General features: G+C 46.7%; 1 protein-coding gene across 1 annotated transcript in view; it reads right to left on the bottom strand.

Annotated features, from left to right (window-relative positions):
• kynu (kynureninase) overlaps positions 1–20474 on the bottom strand; it is a 242978-nt gene that overhangs the window by 188995 nt on the left and 33509 nt on the right. The window contains exon 3 of the mRNA XM_085986656.1: positions 13399–13481. Within this exon, the coding sequence (XP_085842782.1) occupies positions 13399–13481 (83 nt within the window). The remainder of the gene's footprint in view (positions 1–13398; positions 13482–20474) is intronic.

Here is a 20474-nt window from a genome sequence, read left to right as displayed (position 1 = left end):
CGAATCTACCTGCAACTTTAAACAAAAAAAAGTTTTTTTTTTAAATAGTCGAGTCCACGAACACGGGCGTCGACCGCGAGCAATCGCCCAGCAGTCAGGCAGAGATCCAACTTCACTGGGGAGGCTGTGGAGAGCCAGGCTTGGTTCCCCAGCCACAACGAGCAGTAAGAGACCAACGGCTGGTCCAGAGCAGACCCTTCCCGAGCAGCGGCGGCTGGAGCCGACCGACGGCAGAGAGAGAGAGCCGGGCAGCGTCGACGGGGTAAGAAAAAGGGTGAAGAGAGCAAGGCGCAGCCGGGGGTTGATCACCGAGCAGCGTCGAGGAAAAAAACTGCAAACCGGAGAGAGAGAGGGTAAGAAACAGCCGGGTTCTAGACTGAGCGGCGTCGACAAATATCAAAAGAAGAACACGCAGAGCACAGCCAGGGATCACGGGCCGATCAGGGTCCATGGGGCGAAGCAAGGGGAGACGCCATTGAGCCGCGGAGAAGCAGGGAGAGCGCGGGAGATGCCATTGAGCCACGGAGAAGCAGGGAGAGTGCGGGAGGCGCGATTGAGCCACGGAGAAGAAGGAAGAGCGTGGGAGACACCATTTTGCGAAGCCGCAGCGGAGAAGACGGGCGAGCGCGGGAAGGAAGGAAAGCGCGGGAGACGCCATTTTGTGCCAGCGGAGAAGAAGGGGAAGCGCGGGAGGCGCCATTGGTGATAGTTAACGCACAACCAAGGATGCCGAAGGGTGGCAGTATCTCTACATTCGACAATGAAGTCGAAGATTGGGTGACATATGTGGAACGTATTGAGGTGTACTGCAGGGCGAATGAAGTGCCAGATGCTAATAAAGCACTGGTTCTGTTAAATTCCATGGGTGCAAAAACTTATGGGTTACTGCGAAATCTAATAACCCCAGAGAAGCCGGTAAACAAGAATTTTGAAAGCATAGTAGAAATCCTACAGGACCACTTAAACCCCACACCGCTGCTGATAGCAGAACGATTTAAGTTCCATAAAAGGAACCAACACAAAGACGAAAGCAGTGCTGAGTGCCTAACGGAACTGCGCAAGCTATCGAAATATTGCCAGTTTGGAGCGGGACTAGCAGACACATTAAGGGACAAGTTTGTGTGTGGGCTACAAAGTGAAGGAACCCAGAAACGGCTTCTATCAGAAAAGGACCTTACGCTGGACAAAGCTTTCAGTATGGCAGTATCACACAAAGCAGCCACAAGGGGCGCTGCAGAGATACAACGGAGACCACAAGAATATGGCACCAACGAAATGACCTATGGAACAGGGAAGTGCTATCGCTGCGGCAGAACAACACATGACCAGAAAGATTGTTGGTTCAAGGACCAAGTGTACAGACAGTGTGGGGAAGCAGGACACATAGCAAGAGTCTGCAGGTCTGGGAAAAAAACCAACAGTAAGAAATCTCCACAGGAGAAGTACAAATAGGTACACCAGGTGATGGACAGTGGTTCAGATGAACAGAAAAGTGACACAGACTCCGGAAGCAAGGAGCTGGGTTGTCTGAAACTACATAATGTAACCGAGATGGAGGATCACCAGACTATCTGGGTTACACTCAAGATAGACGGAGTCCAAGTGGAAATGGAATTTGCCACAGGGTCAGCTCTAACAGTCATAAATCAAAGAGACTACAAGCGGCTATTTTCACACATACCCTTGAAAGCTACAGAGATTGTCTTGAAGACGTATACGGGGCAAAAAGTCTACCCCAAAGGAAAAATAAGGGTGAAAGTGACATATAAAGGTCAGGAAATACCTAAAATGGATATATATGTATTGCCAAATGGAGGACCATCACTGCTAGGACGTGAATGGATCCGGAAGATACATTTAGATTGGCATTCCATACAGGCACTGAAGGTGGAGGCCAAAAAGGATGACGATGTCACACCTGGACGACTGTCAAAAATGCTAACTGACACAAAAGAAGTGTTCCAGGAGGGACTAGGAACACTAAAAGGAATAACAGCAACAATTAAAATAGAGGATAATGCAAGCCCAAAGTTTCTGAAGGCCAGACCAGTGCCTTATGCGATCAGACCAGCTGTCGAAGCAGAGCTGGAAGGGTTGGAACGTTCAGGAGTACTGTCCAAAGTGGACTGGAGCGAGTGGGCTACACCCATTGTTCCTGTAATGAAGAGGTCGTTGAGTAATATGCCTGGGGAACCAAAGAAGGTCCGCATCTGTGGGGGTTTTAAAGTGACAGTGAACCCAGTCCTTCACACGGTGCAATATCCGCTTCCACGAATTGAGGATATTTTCACCTCGCTATCTGGTGGTAAACGCTTCACAAAAATTGATCTAGCCCAGGCTCACGGTGATTACATTTGCAGTAAGTGTTGGCTGCTCGAGGAATTCCGGCTCCGTGTTGAAGAGCTGGAGTCCGAGCTTCAAACACTGAGACACATCAGGGAGGGGGAGAGTTACCTGGACTCTGTGTATCACGAGGTATTCACACCAATTAGATTAATTAATTCAGATGTAGTCCGTGGCCAGGGTCAGGATGGTGTGACTAGAAGTGAGGCAGGTACGGGGATCCAGGAGGTAGTGTTGGAGGAGCCACAGCCCTTGCACTTGTCCAACAGGTTCGAGGCTCTTACTCCCTGTGAGGATGGGAACAGGGACTGCGGGGAGGATGAGCAACCTGGCCACAGCACCGTGGAGCGGGGGGCCATTCAAGTGGGGGGAGTTAAAAGAAATGTTGTAGTGGTAGGGGATAGTATCGTTGGGGGGATAGATAGAGTTCTTTGCAGCCAAGAGCGAGAGTCCCGAAGGCTGTGTTGCCTGCCCGGTGCCAGGGTTAAGGACATCTCCTCTGGACTGGAGAGAAACTTGGAGTGGGAGGGGGAGGATCCAGTTGTCGTGGTCCATGTTGGTACCAACGACATAGATAGGACAAGGAAGGAGGTTCTGCTGAGGGAGTTTGAGCAGCTAGGGGCCAAATTAAAAAGCAGAACCACAAGGGTAACCTGAGCCACGAGCGAATTTGGCTAGGACAAATAAAATTAGAGAGTTAAATGCGTGGCTCCAAGACTGGTGTGGGAGAAATGGGTTTTGCTTCCTGGGACACTGGCACCAGTACTGGGGCAGAAGGGAGCTGTTCCTTTGGGATGGGCTTCACTTGGCCAGTGCTGGGACTAGAGTCCTGGCGGATCATATAACTAGGGCTGTAGAGAGGGCTTTAAACTAATTAGTGGGGGGGAGGTTCCTAGAGAGCAAATAATAAAAATGACAACAGAGAAGGTCATAGACTTAGGTAGCAGTGGGGAAATTAAAAACCAGAGCATGTCAGGAAGGGGCAGAAGGTATGGAGTAAAAGGTAAAGTAATAAAAAGGGCAAAAGCAGGAACTAAGTGTCAGAAAACATATTTGAAAGTTCTCTATCTGAATGCACGTAGCATTCGTAACAAAATAGACGAGTTAATGGCACAAATAACTACATATGGGTATGATCTTGTGGCCATTACAGAAACATGGCTGCAGGGTGACAGTGCCTGGGAATTAAACATACCAGGTTATTTAACGATCAGGAAGGACAGGCAGGAAGGAAGGGGAGGTGGGGTGGCTATGTTAATAAAGGAAGGAATCACTGTAATACAGAGAAATGATATTGGGTCAAAAGATCAGGATAATGAAAAAGTTTGGGTGGAGGTAAGGAATAATAAGGGGGAAAAAACACTAGTGGGCGTAGTGTATAGGCCTCCGAACAGTGGCAACTCTGTTGGACGGTGTATCAATCAGGAAATAGTTGAGGCTTGTAATAAGGGAACATCTATAATTATGGGGGATTTTAACTATCATATTAATTGGACAAATCAAATTGGGCAGGGCTGCCTTGAGGATGAGTTCATTGAGTGTATTAGGGATGGGTTTCTTGAGCAGTATGTAACTGAAACGACCAGGGGGCAAGCAACCTTAGATCTGGTCCTGTGTAACGAGACAGGATTAATTAAAAATGTCCTTGTAAAGGATCCCCTTGGAATGAGTGACCATAACATGGTTGAATTCCATATGCAATTAGAGGGTGAGAAGGTTGGATCTCAAACAAGCATGCTAAGCTTGAATAAAGGAGACTATGAAGGTATGAGAGTGGAATTGAGCAGAGTGGATGAGGAAAATAGGTTAAAGTGTACGACGATACATGATCAGTGGTGTACATTTAAGGAGTTATTTTACAACTTCCAAAAAATATATATTCCACTGAGAAGAAAAGGGTGTAAAAGAAAAGACAGCCATCCGTGGCTAAGTAAAGAAATTAAAGATAGTATTCGACTAAAAACAAGGGCATATAAGGTAGCCAAATCTAGTGGGAGGATAGAGGATTGGGAAAACTTTAAAAGACAACAAAAAATAACAAAAAGATTGATTAAGAAAGGGAAGATAGATTTTGAAAGTAAATTAGCAAAACATATAAAAACAGATACAGGTAGACTATCCTTTATCCGAAAACCTCGGGACCAGCCGAGTTTCGGATAAAGGAGAATTTCGGATTTCGGAAGGTGGGTCGGCGGGGGTCCGCGGGGGGGTCGGCGGGGGGTCGTGTGCACGACTTACGCTGACGCTCAGCGTAAGTCAGTCGGGGCCGGCGGGGTCCGCGGGGGGGTCGGCGGTTGTCGGGGCTGGCGGGGTCGGCGGTTGTCGGGGCCGGCGGGGTCCGCGGGAGGGTCGGCGGTTGTCGGGGCTGGCGGGGTCGGCGGTTGTCGGGGCTGGCGGGGTCGGCGGTTGTCGGGGCTGGCGGGGTCGGCGGTTGTCGGGGCTGGCGGGGTCGGCGGTTGTCGGGGCTGGCGGGGTCGGCGGGGGGGTCAGCGGGGGGTCGTGCGCACAACTTACCCTTTATCCGAACTTCCGCAACCGGAACCCTCTAAAAACCGAAGGTTTTTTCGTTCAGCGTAAGTCGTACGCACGACTTACGCTGAACGAAAAAACCTTCGGTTTTTAGAGGGTTTCGGTTTTCGGAAGTCCGGATGAAGGGTAGTCTACCTGTAGTAAGAGTTTTTATAGTTATATAAAAAGAAAAAGGGTGGCTAAAGTAAATGTTGGTCCCTTAGAGGATGAGACTGGGAAATTAATGGTGGGAAATATGGAGATGGCAAAAACACTGAATGAATATTTTGTATCAGTCTTTACAGTAGAAGACACTAAGAATATCCCAACACTGGACAAACAGGGGGCTAAAGGGGGGAGGAGCTAAACACGATCAAAATCACTAAGGAAGTGGTACTCGGTAAAATAATGGGACTCGAGGTGGATAAATCACCTGGACCTGATGGCTTACATCCTAGGGTCTTGAGGGAAGTGGCGGTAGGGATTGTGGATGCATTGATAATAATTTTCCAAAATTCCCTGGACTCGGCAAAGGTCCCGGCAGACTGGAAAACTGCTAATGTAACACCCTTACTTAAAAAGGGCAGTAGGCAGAAGGCTGGAAACTATAGACCGGTTAGCCTAACATCTGTGGTAGGTAAAATTTTGGAGTCCATTATTAAGGAGACAGTAACAGGACATTTGGATAATCATAATTTAATAGGACAAAGTCAGCATGGTTTTATGAAGGGGAAGTCATGTTTGACAAATTTGCTGGAGTTCTTTGAGGAAGTAACATATAGGGTGCATAAAGGGGAACCAGTGGACGTAGTGTATTTAGACTTCCAAAAGGCATTTGACAAGGTGCCACACAAAAGATTATTGCTTAAGATAAAAAATCACGGGATTGGGGGTAATATTCTGGCATGGATAGAGGATTGGCTATCTAACAGAAGGCAGAGAGTTGGGAAAGATGGTTCATTCTCAGACTGGCAATCAGTAACTAGTGGTGTTCCGCAGGGGTCAGTGCTGGGTCCCCAACTCATTACAATCTATATTAACGATTTGGAGGAGGGGACCGAGTGTAACATATCAAAGTTTGCAGATGATAATAAGATGGGAGGGAAAGTAGTGAGTGAGGAGGACATAAAAAACCTGCAAGGGGACATAGACAGGCTAAGTAAGTGGGCAGAGATTTGGCAGATGGAATAAAATACTGGAAAGTGTGAGGTTATGCACTTTGGCAGGAAAAATCATAGAGCAAGTTATTATCTTAATGGCAAGAAACTGGAAAGTACTGAAGTACAAAGGGATCTGGGGGTCCTGGTGCACGAAACTCAAAAGGTTAGTATGCAGGTGCAGCAAGTGATTAAGAAGGCCAATGGAATGTTGGCTTTCATTGCTAGGGTGATAGAATATAAAAATAGGGAGGTATTGCTTCAGTTGTACAAGGTATTGGTGAGACTGCACCTGGAATACTGCGTACAGTTTTGATGTCCATACTTAAGAAAGGACATAATTGCTCTCGAGTCAGTACAAAGAAGGTTCACTCGGTTAATCCCGGGGATGAGGGGATGGACATATGAGGAGAGGTTGAGTAGATTGGGACTCTACTCATTGGAGTTCAGAAGAATGAGAGGCGATCTTATTGAAACATATAAGATTGTGAAGGGGTTGGATCGGGTGGAAGCGGGGAGGATGTTCCCGATGATGGGTGAAACCAGAACTAGGAGGCATAGTCTTAGAATAAGGGGCTGCTCTTTCAAAACTGAGTTGAGGAGGAACTACTTCACTCAGAGGGTGGTAGGTCCATGGAATATGCTGCCCCAAAAAGCTGTAGAAGCTACATCATTACATAACTTTAAAACAGAAATAGACAGTTTCCTAGAAGTAAAGGGAATTAAGGGTTACGGGGAGCGGGCAGGAATTTGGACATGAGTCTAGGTTCGGATCGGTCATGGCCCTGTGGGTAGCGGAGCGGGCCCAGGGGCCATGTAGCCTGATCCTGCTCCTATTTCTTGTGTCTAATTCTGTTAGATTCAGGAGATGGTTCTGTGATAGTGGATTGGCGGTTAGGATCAGATCAGCCATGATCTTATTGAATGGCGGAGCAGGCTCGAGGGGCCGATTGGCCTACTCCTGCTCCTATTTCTTATGTTCTTATGTTCTTAAGAAGCTTCGAAACATTACCTTACGATCAACACCCATAAAGGTCTCTATCAATACAACCGGCTGGTGTTTGGCGTAGCCTCACCTCCGGCTATCTGGCAAAGGGCGATGGATCAGGTCCTGCAAGGGATTCCAGGGACCCAGTGTTATTTGGACGACATCTTAGTCACGGGCAAAAATGACGGTGATCACCTCGCTAACTTGGAGAAGGTGCTCGCCAGATTAAAGGAATATGGGCTACGAGCTAATCGCCACAAGTGCGAGTTTTTCCAGAAACAGATCTCGTATTGCGGCCACGTCATCGATGAAGAGGGGTTTCATAAGTCCCCTGACAAGATAGAGGCAGTAGTCAAGGCTCCAGCACCGGAAAATGTGTCACAACTGAGGTCGTTCCTCGGGCTGGTAAACTATTACCACAAGTTCTTACCAAATTTGTCTACGGTATTACACCCGCTGAACACCCTACTGCAAACAAGGGTACCATGGAAGTGGGATGACGAACGTAGACGAGCTTTCCAGAAGTGTAAAGAATTGATCACATCAAAAGAGGTGTTGGCCCATTTCAACCCAGCACTACCAATTCGTTTGGCATGTGATGCATCACCCTACGGCATTGGAGCGGTGCTGTCGCACAAATTCCCAGACGGTTTGGAGAGGCCAGTAGCCTTTGCGTCTCGGTCACTAACCTCAGCCGAGCGCAATTATGCCCAGATTGACAGGGAGGCCCTCAGCCTAGTATGGGGAGTAAAAAAATTCAACCACTATCTGCATGGACAGAAGTTCACCTTGCTGACTGACCACCAACCACTTGTCTCCATCTTTAATCCTAAGAAGGGCGTGCCAGTAATGACTGCACAGCGGTTACAAAGATGGTCCCTGTTTCTAGGGGCGAATCAATATGAAATAGAATATAAAGGCACGAGACAGCACGGGAACGCTGATGGGCTATCGCGCCTGCCACTGCCTACTGTGGAGGAAGCACCAGCAGTGGACCCTATCGAGATATTTTATTTGTCGATAATTGAACGATTGCCAGTAACAAACGCGGATATAGAGAAGGAGACCCGCAATGATCCGACGCTGTCACGGGTATATGAATTGACAGTGAGGGGATGGCCAACACATGGCGACTCACTGTTGCCAGCATTCTCATCCAGAAGAGAACAGCTGTCAGTATGCCAGGGGACAGTGATGTGTGGATCCAGAGTGGTGATTCCACCCAAGTTAAGGGAGAGAGTGCTAAATGAGCTACATGAAGGTCATCTGGGGGGAGTGAAAATGAAAAGCCTAGCTAGGGCTTATGTGTGGTGGCCGGGAATCGATCAACAAATCAAAGACCTAACTAAGAGCTGCTTAGGATGCCAGAAGGTCCAAAATGCACCACCACATGCCCCTCTACACCCATGGGAGTGGTCCTCCTCTCCATGGCAATGGGTGCACATTGATTTCGCTGGTCCATTCATGGACTCAATGTTCTTAATAGCAGTGGATGCTCATTCAAAGTGGCCTGAGGTGATAAAGATGTCTTCAACCACTACAGAGAAAACGATTGCAGTCCTACGGACCATATTTGCCAGAAACAGGTAGCCCTGATAATGGACCACAGTTTGTGTCCGATGAGTTCCAAAAATTCATGAAAAGGAATGGGGTAAGGCATTACACATCCGCCCCGTATCATCCAGCTACCAATGGATTGGCTGAGAGGTTCGTACAAACCTTTAAGAAGGCGATAAAGGCCATGTGCGATGAGGAAATTCCACTACAGCATAAGATGGACAATTTCTTATTAGCCTACCGAAACGCGACACATGCAGTTACCAACCAGACCCCGGCCATGATGTTCTTTAACCGAAGGTTGAGATCTCGTCTGGACTTGCTCAGACCAAATGTGCGAAAAAATGTTGAGGACAAACAATTCCAGCACATCAACGAGAAGCCGACAAGGAGCTTAAAGGTAGGGCAACCAGTCTTGGCCCGGGACTATCGGACAGAGAAGTGGCAACCCGGAACAATATGTACAAGGCAGGGGCCATTAATGTACACAGTGGATGCCGGGGAGAACATTGTGAGACGCCACGTCGATCAGACCTTAGCATCACAGGAATGCGTCAACCCCATGTCTCGAGTACCTGGGGATGAACCCGACATACTGGTAGTATCTACTTCAGACCCAGTAGAAGTGGAACCCGATGAACTACCCGATGAAAGGGGGTCAGAATCGCCTCTGCACCAAGAACAAGAACCTCCGGAAAGGCGCTATCCCGAAAGGGTCAGGAAGCCGCCCCAAAGACTGAATCTATAAATGGACTTTTGTTATTGAATGTACATGTAAAAATGTAATTGTTATTTGAATATTAAGGGGGTATTATTAATCTAAAAAGTGAGGAATTGTAGTGTATGTGCTTTAAGTCAGAACTACTTTTTACAGCTCCTGTATACTGTAGTACCGGCAGTAACCACACAAGCTGTGCGCATGCCTCTGTACCCCAGTCTAGAGATGACCCTCCTCCAGTAAAGACCTGTTATTTGTTTATGTACAGCATCCGTGTAATTATTTATCCACTGAACCACGGATCTAACAGGTTTCCTTGCCCATTCTTGACCTGAAGCCATGAGACTTCATTGGGTCCGGAGTCAATGTTGAGGACTCCCAGGGCCACTCCTTCCCGACTGTATACCACTGTGCTGCCACCACCTCTGGTGCATCTGTGGGATGGAGGAGTTTGCGACTTTGGTTGAAACGTATGATTCTGTGAGTATGACTATTTTAGCCTGTTGCTTGACAGTTCTCCCAATTTTGGCACAAGTCCCCAGCTGTTGATGAGGAGGGCTTTACAGGGTTGACTGGGTTGGGTGTGCCGTTGCTGAGTGCTCCGCCCGGTTTCATTCTTATTTTGTGTTTCATAACGGTTTGTTACAACTGATTGGCTTGCTAGGCCATTTCAGAAGGCAGTTAAGAGTCAACCATATTGCTGTGGGTCTGGAGTCACACATAGGCCCGACCAGATAATGATGGCAGATTTCCTTCACTAAAGGACCAGATGGGTTTTTACAACAATCTGATAGTTTCACTGTTATCATTATTGATACAAGCTTTTTATTCCAGATTTATTTAATGAACAGAATTTTAATTTCCCTGCTGCCGTGGTGCTATTTGAATTCACGTCTCTGGATCATTAGTCCAGGCCTCTGGATTACTAAATCCAGTGACATTACCACTATGCTACCCTTTCCTGTTATCAGCTTGAGTGAATGGCTAGGGAAAAGGATGGGGTCAGTGGCAAGAGCTCCAAGTTTGTTGTAGCCACTGGGAACAATGGCTTCCTGGTGTTCAGCTGAGGCGGGGGTGCGGTGGCCAGAGAGAAGGCAGTTTTGGAAGGGAGGGTTGCACGGTGGGACTGGCAGTGACTTGCTCAGTGGTATGTGAACATTTAATTGGGATGCTGCAACCAACGTAGGACGTTGATTTGAAGGATACTCACCGTGATTGAAGTATAAATAAAGCGGCAGCTTATTTTGGGCAGAACCGTTGGCTGCCAACTTTGAACCCCTCTCAAAGACCGAGTGGAGTGGACCCCGGGTGGTAGGTAAATTTTCATCTGCCTACCACCATGGTTTTCAGGGTGAATGGGCAGCAGGCGGACAGAAATCACCCCCATAGTTTGCATGAGCAATTATCGTATTTCGGTTAACACGTGGCTTCAATCCACATTTTCAGTACCACTGGATGAGCCAGCTGTACAATTTGACCTTCCACTCTGGATTCACCTCCAGGAAGCATGATATTTTCTATTTCTGTGGGTCACAAAGAACACCCACACCACAGTCAGAAAGAAGGATTGCCATTGCACCATAATGGAAATCGATTTAATTGAACCAGGGACACTTCACTGCAGTCTAATCGATACCAGCATCTTACTACAATACATAGATGTGAATATTATATCAGTAAGATTAAGATCTTACACCTAAAAATATTTCACTTTAGTGAAAGTGTCAGTTTGCACATTAAACAAGCGCCTTAGTAGCATTTAATGACTCTGGAAAATAAGCTTACCCTTTATTTTAACCATTTATACTGAGTCAATCAAAAGTAAGTATTTATAGTCTTAAAATCTCAATATGCAAGTACAGTATTAAACAGAATACATAATGAAGACTGAAGCATCACTTTTTAAACCGTAGGGTGCACATTTAGATTTCACCTTTCATGGTGTTCTACACAATGAGCTGTGTACGATGGGGAGGAGTTAGAAAGTGAATTGAATGGTAAATAATGCAGAAGGCTTCACATTTCTGCAGTGCAACTAGTATTTCCTAAAATATGTATGCATTTACAATAAAAGTCATCATTGCAAGAGATGACAAGAGCTGGAAAATTCAAGAAACAGGTCAATTTTCAATTGAGACAGACTGAAAAAACAACCTAGTCACTTCGAAGTACACAGCTGACTTTATCAAAATGATCCTTTTTTGTTACGAATTTCCCCTGGTTAGAATTCAATAAGCTTCGGATTAGTGAAAACAAAGTTAGCATTCTGAACTGCTCACCAGGAAACACTCGAGCATGATTTAGAAGATGATTTCTTATTCAACGTTCTTTCCATTTTTCTCTATGGAAAAGCATCCAACCTTAGGGCCTCTCTCTGGGTTGCTGAATTCAGCTATAATTAGCCTCAATTTTAACTCCCCCTGCTTAGCAGTTAAAATGGAGCTGGGGACTTACCCACACCTTTGCCAACACAATCTGGCCGACTCCGATTGTAAACTGCAGGTGGCAAAAGAACACCCACTCCAAGCCAAAGGGGTCCTCTTTAAATATGCAGGTTGGGCTCCAATGCTGTAATCGGGGCCCGATCTGCCATTTTAACCTGCGGCCGGAGCATGGGAGCAGTGGTGGATTCCCCGCCAGGCCAACCCTGCTGGAACAGGTTTAATTAGTTTCATTGTGGGTCAGGTGAAGTCGGAGTGCTCCTCCGGGTCCCGAAGGAGACCTTGGGTCACTCCAACCCCAACCTTCGCCCTCCCCGCCCGTCACCGCCCCCCCCCCCCCGGTACCCTTGCTGGTGAGCTCATTGTCTCTTGCTGCCTCTTCAGGTGCTGCTCGCCCATTTACAGGCCCACCTGATAATGGCATCAGGTAGGCCTTGAGTGTCAGTGGCGTTCCACCATCCTGATTTTCACGTGCCCGTCGGCCACCCGTTTCTCGGGGCAGAAACGGGCAGCCAGCAGCTGAAAAGCACCCCCTCCCCCTTCTTCTTCTTCTTAGGCAATCCCTTGGAACCGAGGATGACTTGCTTCCACATTAAAAATGAGTTCTCAGGTGACTGATAAGTCCAATGCGGGACCTACTGTCTCTGTCACAGGTGGGGCAGATGGTGGTTGAAGGGGCGGGTGGGTGGGGTGCTTGGGTTGACGTGCGCTTGGCTTCCGCTTGCTCCCGGCGAAGAAAGTCAAGGTGTTCGGCGCCTTCCCGGATGCTTCTCCTCCACTTTGTGCGGTCTTGGGCCAGGGATTCCCAGGTGTCGGTGGGGATGTTACACTTTTTCAAGGAGGCTTTGAGGGTGTCCTTGAAGCGTTTCCTCTGCCCACCTGGGGCTCTCTTGCCGTGTCGGAGTTCCAAGTAGAGCGCTTGTTTTGGGAGTCTCGTATCGGGCATGCAGACAATGTGACCCTTCCATCAGAGTTGATTGAGCGTGGTCAAAGCTTCGATGCTGGGGATTTTGGCCTGAGCAAGAACACTGACGTTGGTGCGCCTATCCTGCCAATGGATTTGCAGGATCATGCGGAGGCAGCGTTGATGGTACCTCTCCAGTGCTTTGAGGTACCTGCTGTACATGGTCCATGTCTCTGAGGCATACAGCAGGGCAGCCAGCAGCTGAAAAGCACCCGCTCCCCCACACTTCTACTGAAACAATGGAAACAATCGCAACTTTTCATTGCTGTGGAAGGTTTTTGTGGGGTTGGAGCTAAATGGAGCAGAATTGCTACATTTCAGACAGCTAATAATAGTTGGATTTAGAGGGAATTTATTCATTTGAAAGAAAATTCATAACATTGACTATAGTGAAACCAGTTCAATTACTGATGGGTTTGCATTTAGTCTTCTGAGTTAATTAATACGCCAAGTTAAACACAACAATTCAGTGTTACTACTCCGATGTGCCACCATTTATCTACAGCATTTCCTGAAAATAAATGATGCATACCAAAAGGCAAATCTTCACATTAGCAGCAAAATGATTGAGAATCAATGGATTTATTTCAATTCAGTTCAAAATGGACTTTAAAACAGATTTCACATATTAATCAGGTAACCTTTAATGATCAAATTAAATGGCAACTCGGTTAAACATGATTAGTGTCAGCTTTATGTCACTAGGAAGAAATGTATCTCACCAACTGCATTAGCCATTAGCTCAGTAACGCATTCATCTCCTAAAGCCCAAGGAAACGGAGTATCAAAATGTCCATAAACACCCCTGGAAGATAAATAAAAATGCAGTTATAAAGAAGAAAGAATTAACTTGCATTTATGTAGTACTTTTCATGAGCTCAAAATTTCCCAACCCACTTTATACCCAATGAATTACTTTGGAAGTGTAGTCACTGTCGTTTTGTAGGCAAATGCAGCAGCCAATTTACACATGGCAAAGTCCAACAAATAGCAATGAGATGAACACCTGCTTGAGGTCCCCTGTCCAAAGTTGGGTTGCCCTAAATGCAGCCAGCATGGCACCGCTGTGTTAAAATTTAAAAAAAAGGTCTACATGTGGCCTAAATGGTGGCCCCACAGTCCGCCACCAAAAGGTAAGTGTTTGAAATACGACTTACCTGAATGTGAAACTGGGAGGTGCAGGAGCTCGGGCCGCTGCCGGTCACCGCTCAAAACCCTCCCCCTATCAAGCTCGCTCCCCTCCCCACCAATCAACCCCCCATCATGATGCCCCAAACAGAGGAACAGTAGCATAGTGGTTATGTTACTGGACTAGTAATCCAGAGGCCTGGACTAATGAGCTGTAAGATATGAGTTCAAATCCCACCACAGCAGCTGGGGAATTTAAATTCAATTAATTAAATAAAATCTGGAAAAAAAAAAAGCTGTTGTCACTACTGGTGACCATGAAACTATTGGATAGTCATAAAAATCTATCTGGTTCACTAATGTCCTATAGGGAAGGAAATCTGTTGTCCTTACCTGGTCTGGCTTATATGTGACTCCAGACCTACAGCAATGTGGTTGATTGTTAACTGCCCTCTAAAATGGCCTAGCAAGCCACTCAGTTGTACCAAAACACTACAAAGAAGTGCACTAAGAATAAAATTGGACGGATCAACCTAGGCACGGCACACCCAGCTCAGTCACCCCTACAATGTCCTCTTCACTAACATCTGGGGACTTGTGCCAAAATTGGGAGAGCTGTCCCACAGATGAGTCAATACTCACAGAAACATCCCAGACTTCTCCATCACCATCCCTGGGTATGTCCTGTCCCACTGGCAGGACAGACCCACCAAAGGAGTCTTTGACAGCCCTGGGAGTCCTCAACATTGACTCTGGACCCCATGAAGTCTCATGGCATCAGGTCAAACATGGGCAAGAAAACCTCCTGCTGATTAGCACCTACCGCCCTCCCTTAATACTCCTCCATGTTGAACACCACTCGGAAGAAGCACTGAGTGGTAGTAAGGGCACAGAATGTACTCTGGGTGGGGCACTTCAATGTCTATCACCAAGAGTGGCTCGGTAGCACCACTGCTGATGGAGCTGGCCAAGATCCTGAAAAAGATAGCTGCCAGACTGGACCTGCAGCAGGTGGTGAGAGAATAACATGAGGAAAAAACCTACTTGAACTTGTTCTCACAAATCTACCTGTTGAAGATGTATCTATCCATGAAGGTATTGGCAGGAGTGATCACTGTACAGTTCTCATGGAGATGAAGTTCCTTCTTCACACTGAAGACACTCTCCATTCTGTTGTGTGTCATGACTACTGTGCTAAATGGGATAGATTCAAAACAGATCTAGCAGCTCAAAACCGAGCATCCATGAGGTGCTGTGAGGCAGCAGAATTGTATTCCACCACAATCTAAAACCACATGGCCCGGCATATCCCTCAGTCTACCATTACCATCAAGCCAGGGGCCCAACCCTGGTTCAATGAGGACTCAGGAGCAGCACCAGGAATACCTAAAAATGAAGTGCCAACTTGGTGAAGTTAAAACACATGACTACTTGCTTGCTAAACAGCAAGCTTTAGACAGAGCTAAGGGATTCCACAACCACCAGATCAGATCAAAGTTCTGCAGTCCTGCCACATCCAGTTGTGAATGGTGGTGGACATTTAAACAATTAGCGAGAGGAGGAGGCTCCATGAAGATCCCCATCCTCAGTAATTACGGAACACAGCATGTGCGTGCAAAAGACAAGGCTGAAGCATTCTCAACCTTCTTCAGCCAGAAGTGCTGAGAGGATGATCCATCTCAGCCTCCTCCTGAGGTCCCCACCATCACAGAAGCTAGTCTTCAGCCAATTCGATTCACTCCATGTGATATCAAGAAATGGTTCCACGCACTGGATACAGCGAAGGCTTTGGACCCCGACAACAATGTGGTTTTCGTGCTGAAGACATGCGCTCCAAAACTAGCAGCACCTTTATCTGAGTTGTTCTAATAAAGCTACAACACTGGTATCTACCCGACAATGTGGAAAATTGCCCAGGTATGTCCTGTCCACAAAAAGCAGGACAAATCCAATCTGACCAATTACCGCCCAATCAGTCTACTCTCAATCATCAGCAAAGTGATGGAAGGTGTTGTTGTCAGTGTTATCAAGCGGCACTTACTCACCAATAACCTGCTAATCGATGCTCAGTTTGGGTTCTGCCAGGACCACTCGGCTCCAGACCTCATTACAGCCTTAGCCCAAACATGGACAAAAGAGCTGAATTCCAGAGGTGAGGTGAGAGTGACTGCCCTTGACATCAAGGCAGCATTTGACCGAGTGTGGCATCAAGGAGCCCTAGTAAAAGTTAATAGAAATCAGGGGGAGATCTCTCCACTGGCTGGTGTCATACCTAGCACAAAGGAGGATGGCTCTGGTTGTTGGAGGCCGATCATCTGAGCCCTAGGACATCACTGCAGGAGTTCCTCAGGGCAGTGTCCTAGACCCAACCATCTTCAGCTGCTTCATCAATGACCTTCCCACTACCATAAGGTCAGAAATGAGGATGTTCGCTGATGATTGCAAAGTGTTCAGTTCCATTCACAAATCCTCATATAATGAAGCAGTCCATGCCTGCATGCAGCACGACTTAGATGACATTCATGCTTGGGCTGGTAAATGGCAGGTGCCATACAAGTGCCAGGCAATGACCATCTCCAACAAGAATCTAACCACCACCCCCTAACATTCAATGGCATTACCATCACCGAATACCCCACCATCAACATCCTGGGGGTCATCATTTACCAGAAACTTAACTGGACCAGCCACATAAATACTGTGGCTACAACAGCAGGACAGAGGCTGGGTATTCTGCCGTGAGTGTCTCACCTCCTGACTCCCCAAAACCTTTCCACCATCTACAAGGCACAAGTAAGGAGTGTGATGGAATACTCTCCACTTGCCTGGAAGAGCGCAGCTCCAACAACACTCACAAAGCTCAACACCATCCAGGACAAAGCAACCCGCTTGATTGGCACCTCATACACCACCTTAAACATCTACAAGATGCACTGCAGCAACTCGCCAAGGCCTCTTCAGCAGCACCTCCCAAACCCGCGATCTCTAACACCTAGAAGGACAAGGGCAGCAGGCAGCAAGAACACCATCACCTGCAAGTTCTCCTCCAAGTTACACACCATCCTGACTTGGAAGTATATCGACGTTCCTTCATCGTCGCTAGGTCAAAATCCTGGGACTCCCATCCTCACAGCATTATGGGAGTACCTTCACCACACGGACTACAGCAGTTCAAGAAGGCGTCTCACCACCACCTTCTCAAGAGCAATTAGGGATGGGCAAAAAATGCTGGCCATTGCCAGCGACACTCACATCCCATGAATGAATAAAAAAGGAGCCTCCTCCCCATCCCGACTGCCCTTCACTTCCAGTCGCCTCCCCCCGCCTGATTGCCTTCACTTCCCCTTTAAGCACTTACCCGTGGGCTGCTGCCACTGACGCAGCAGCCCGAAATTCCAAGCCTCTTCACTGGCCAGCTGCCTGGGGACACCCAGGAGCTGTCAGCAGCTCGACAGTCTCATTTAAATGAGGCCCGAGGCCCAATTCCGGGTGCGCCTGCACGGGGAGCGTTCTGACCCTGTCAGGAAACCATGGTCAGCGTGTTTTAAAAGTTTGGACAGGTACCTACAATGCTTCCGGTAAAACTGGGCATCCACCTGACCAGAGGGAGGCAGCAATTTTGCAGCATCATCTTCACACATGGTTACCGAACTTCTCTACCTTCTTCCGCTAGTTTCAACAAACAATTTAATTGCAAACTAAACTTTAAATCCCCCTTCATGGCTCTTGTAGCACTGGCTTCCAGGGACTCACTGGCAGGAGATCCTCATGATATCCTTGTGATGCCAGCAGGAGCACTCCTGGGTCTCCTATGGCCCGGAACCTCGCTGCCATCAGCTTTAGCTGACGGGCCCGAGACTGTGCTGCCCTTTATTGGGCCTGCGGTTAAAATGGCCATCAGGGCGCAACTCTTCCATTTAAATTTGGCCCCGCTCCTTTTCGATGGGCAGCCTCCCATGCCTGAATTCAGGCAAGTCAAAATGGTCGGAGGTTTGAAGACATTGGAAAATCCTCAAAATCAACACCACTGCCCCTCCCCCCCACCCCCCACCATCTTAATCCTATGTCGGGATCGTTCCCGTCATATGGGGAGACGGGGAGATTAAAATCCTCCCGTCTTATTCTATCTCAAAAGTAAGAATTAGCTATAGCCATGTCAACAACCTGACCGGTATTATATTTTAATAATAGGTTACTATAGCAACTGTGTTCTGTATTGTTCTGTTGAGTGCTGGGAAAGGGAAATTTCAAATAGTGCAACAGCATTAAAAACTAAAGAGATCTATATCAGAGCCAGCAGCGAGTGAAGAAATCCTCATACTGAGATTTTAGAGAAGTGAGGCCTGAAGTTAGCTATGGAGTTGAAGTCAGGATAAGATCGCAGCTGTTTTTGGAGAGGAGTTGGGCATTAGGCTTTCACTGAGGAGAAGCTGTTCACAAAGGAAAAATATGCCTGCATGATCCTTGTTAGCAAAGTAGTGCTGACATTTATCCTGAGTGCAGTAATAAATCTTAATGATCTTTCCTCGTGCAACCTGTCTTCTTAAGGACATAAGAACATAAAAAATAGGAGCAGGAATAGGCCACTTGATCCTCGAGCCTGCTCCGCCATTCAATAAGATCGTGGCTGATCTAGGGCTCAAAGCCACTTCCCAGTCCACTCCCCATAACCTTTCACTCCCTTATCTTGCAAAAATTTGACTATCTCCAGTTTAAATGTATTTAATGACCTAGCCTCTACAGCTCTCTGGGGCAGAGAATTCCACAAATTTACGACCCTCTGAGAGAAGAAGTTCCTCATCATCTCAGTTCTAAAAGGGTGACCCTTTATTCTGAGACTGTGCCCCCGAGTTCTAGATTTCCCCATGAGGGGAAACATCCTCTCTGCATCTACCCTGTCGAGCCCCCTCAGTATCTTGTATGTTTTGATAAGATCACCTTTCATTCTTCTAAATTCCAGCCTGCTCAACCTTTCCTCATAAGTCAAACCCCTCATCTCTGGAATTAACCTAGTGAATCAGTTCTGAACAGCCTCCAATGCAAGTATATCCTTCCTTAAATAAGGAGACCACAACTGTACGTGGTACTCAAGGTGTGGTCTCACCAATACCTTGTACAGTTGTAGCAGGACTTCCCTGCTTTTATACTCCAACCCCCTTGAAATAAAGGCCAACATTCCATTTGCCTTTTTGATTACTTGCTGTACCTGCATGCTAACTTTCTGTGTTTCATGCACAAGGACCCCTAGGTCCCTCTGAACTGTAGCATTTTTTAATCTCTCTCCATTTAAATAATAGTTTGCTTTTTTATTTTTCCTGCCAAAGTGGATAACCTTGCACTTTCCCACATTATACTCCATCTGCCAAATGTTTGCCCACTCACCTAGCCTGTCTATATCCCTTTGCAGATTCTTTGAGTCCTCTGCACAACTTGCTTTCTCACCCATCTTTGTATCATCTGCAAACTTGGCTACATTACACTCGATCCCTTCATCCAAGTCATTAATGTAGATTGTAAATAGTTGGGGCCCCAGCACCCATCCTTGTGGCACCCCACTAGTTACCATTTGCCAACCAGAAAATGACCCATTTATCCTGACTCTCTGCTTTTTGTTAGTTAGCCAATTCTCTATCCATGCTAATATATTACCCCCAACTCCGTGAGCTCTTATCTTATGCAGTAACCTTTTATGTGGCACCTTATCGAATGTCTTCTGGAAATCCAAAAACACCACATCCACTGGCTCACCCTTATCCACCCTGCTTGTTACATCCTCAAAGAACTCCAGCAAATTTGTTAAACATGATTTCCCTTTCCGAAAACCATGCTGACTCTGTTTGACTGCAGTATGTTTTTCCAAATGCCCTGCTACTGCTTCCTTAATGAAGGACTCCAGCATTTTCCCAACGACAGATGTTAGGCTAACTGGTCTTTGGTTTCCTGCTTTCTGTCTCCCTCCTTTCTTAAATAGGGGTGTTACATTAGCCGTTTTCCAATCCGCTGGGACCTCTCCAAATTCCAGGGAATTTTGCTATATTGCAACCAGTGCATCCACTATCTCTGCAGCCACTTCTTTTAAGACCCTGGGATGCAGGCCATTTGGTCCAGGGGACTTGTCATCTTTTAGTCCCATTATTTTATCGAGTACTATTTCCTTAGTGATAGTGGTCGTCTTTAGTTCCCCACTCCCTGTGGCCCCTTAATTATCCATTATTGGGATGTTGTTAGTGTCTTCTATCGTGAAGACAGATGCAAAATATTTGTTCAGAGTCTCTGCCATTTCCCCGTTCTCCATTATTAAATCCCTAGTCTCATCCTCTAAGGGACCAATGTTTACTTTAGCTACCCTCTTACTTTTTATATACCTGTAGAAGCTCTTAATATCTGTTTTAATGTTTCTTGCCAGCTTACTCTCATAATTTATTTTCTCTCTCTTTATTATTTTTTTAGTCATCCTTTGCTGGTTTTTAAAAAAATTCCCAATCTTCTGGTCTCCCACCAATCTTGGCAACATTGTATGCCTTCATTTTCAATTTGATACCATCCTTTACTTCCTTAGTTAGCCATGGATGGTGCTCCCTTCACTTAAAATCATTATTTCTCACTGGAATATATTTTTGTTGAGAGTTTTGAAATATCTCCTTAAATGTCTGACACTTCATTTCAACTT

The sequence above is a fragment of the Somniosus microcephalus genome, chromosome 4 (assembly GCF_052327205.1).
Source record: "Somniosus microcephalus isolate GS21.2 chromosome 4, FLI_Smic_1.0, whole genome shotgun sequence".
Taxonomy (NCBI): Eukaryota; Metazoa; Chordata; class Chondrichthyes; order Squaliformes; family Somniosidae; genus Somniosus; species Somniosus microcephalus.
This window is presented reverse-complemented; position numbering and strand designations above follow the sequence as displayed.